The 1,975-nt window shown below is 16.9% G+C and overlaps 1 protein-coding gene across 1 annotated transcript; it reads right to left on the bottom strand.

Annotated features, from left to right (window-relative positions):
- Nucleotides 1-605: 605 nt before the first annotated feature.
- Bm17305 (Uncharacterized protein) lies at nt 606-1,399 on the bottom strand (the record flags this gene model as incomplete). The annotated part of the gene is made up of 2 exons (XM_043083097.1): nt 606-854; nt 1,394-1,399. 2 exons carry the CDS (start codon nt 1,397-1,399, stop codon nt 606-608), a joined length of 255 nt encoding a protein of 84 aa, XP_042939031.1.
- Nucleotides 1,400-1,975: the final 576 nt, after the last annotated feature.

Raw genomic sequence — 1,975 nt, 5'->3', positions numbered from 1 at the left:
TTGAAATTATTTTAAATTGCATAAAAATGAATTGAAATTATTTTAAAATGCATAAAAATGAATTGAAATTGTTTTAAATTGCATAAAAATGAATTGAAATTATTTTAAAATGCATAAAATGAATTGAAATTATTTTAAATTGCATAAAAATGAATTGAAATTATTTTAAAATGCATAACAATGAATTGAAATTATTTTAAATTGCATAAAAATGAATTGAAATTATTTTAAAATGCCATAAAAATGAATTGAAATTATTTTAAAATGCATAAAAATGAATTGAAATTATTTTAAAATGCATAACAATGAATTGAAATTATTTTAAATTGCATAAAAATGAATTGAAATTATTTTAAAATGCATAACAATGAATTGAAATTATTTTAAATTGCATAAAATGAATTGAATTATTTTAAAATGCATAACAATGAATTGAAATTATTTTAAATTGCATAAAAATGAATTGAAATTATTTTAAAATGCATAAAAATGAATTGAAATTATTTTAAAATGCATAAAAATGAATTGAAATTATTTTAAATTGCATAAAAATGAATTGAAATTGTTTTAAATTGCAATTCGTTCCTTTTTTTTTTACTTTTTTACTAATTCAAATACTTTAACATTTCTGATTTCCAATAATAATACAATGCTAAGCGATCAAATGCATATTCAAAATGATCAAAATTTGTTTGAGTAATTTCAGCATGTTCAAATGACCAAATTGCCCAAAATAAATGAGGAAATGCTGCAAATTGACGTATTTCATTTAATAAATGATTGATTGAAATTTCACGATCAATCGATAAATCACGGATGCATTGAATTCTCTTTCCATTATTATCAACGCAAATCTAAAATATTTAACAAATGAAATTTTATTAAATTAAAATTTAAAAAAAAAATTTTTTTTTTAATTGTCTTTAATGTATACATAATTAATTTATATCATTTAAAAATAACAAATACTTATAAAAAATAATTTTTTGCATATTTATCCTTTACAAATCATATTGATACATTCCAATTGGTTATTATAAACCATTTAAATTTATTAACTATCTAAATTTATTAGTCATTTAAATTTATTAATCATTTAAATTTATTAACCATCTAAATTTATTAATCGTTTAAATTTATTAATCATTCAAATTATTAATCGTTTAAATTTATTAATCATTTAAATTGATATTTATTAATAAAATTCTCATTCATTTCTAATATTGTTAATTTAAATTTTAGTACCACAATTTATTACGATAATTTGTAAACGTTTTCTTTTTATTTAACATTTTAAATCTATTTTTGATGATTGTATTATTTTTATTGAAAATAATATTATACTTAAAATTAAACAGTAAATATTTTTGGTGACAATTAAATGACAACTAACTTTCATTGCCTCATCAATATAGGCACTAATATATAAACGTTGAATTGCTTCATTTGGCCATTGATTTTGTTTCACTTCATAGTAAGGCCATATGTTACCTTCGTTATGTAAACAACATTCGACACAGTAATGACATAAATGAAAACCACTAAAAAAAAAAAAAAAAAAAATATTTTTGATTATTTATAAATTATTTTAAAAAAAAAACTTTTAAAATAGGTAAAATAACTGTTGATTCTTTCAAAAAATAAACGTTAATTATTAATAGGTAAAAAGTTTGTTATTATTATTTATTATTTTAAAGGTACATTATTATGTATTTTTATTGTTAACTATTAAAATTATCCTTTTAAAAAAAATAGTTTAAAAAAATACTTTTAAAGTATTTTTTTAAAAAAAATATTTAAAAAAATAAAAAAAATTTTTATTTAATTATTATTTATTAATAATTCTTGCAAGAATAAACTAACAGGTAAAAAATTTCCTTCCAAAACTTTTATGAATTAATGCAAAGTTGTATTTAAAGAAAAAAATACGTTCAGAATTATTTACTTCATTTCATTTTAGTTTAGCAAAAAAAAT

The sequence above is a fragment of the Brugia malayi genome (assembly GCF_000002995.4).
Source record: "Brugia malayi strain FR3 genome assembly, contig: Bm_291, whole genome shotgun sequence".
NCBI lineage: Eukaryota > Metazoa > Nematoda > Chromadorea > Rhabditida > Onchocercidae > Brugia > Brugia malayi.
The sequence above is the reverse complement of the archived record's forward strand: the minus strand, read 5'-3'. Positions and strand labels throughout refer to the sequence as shown.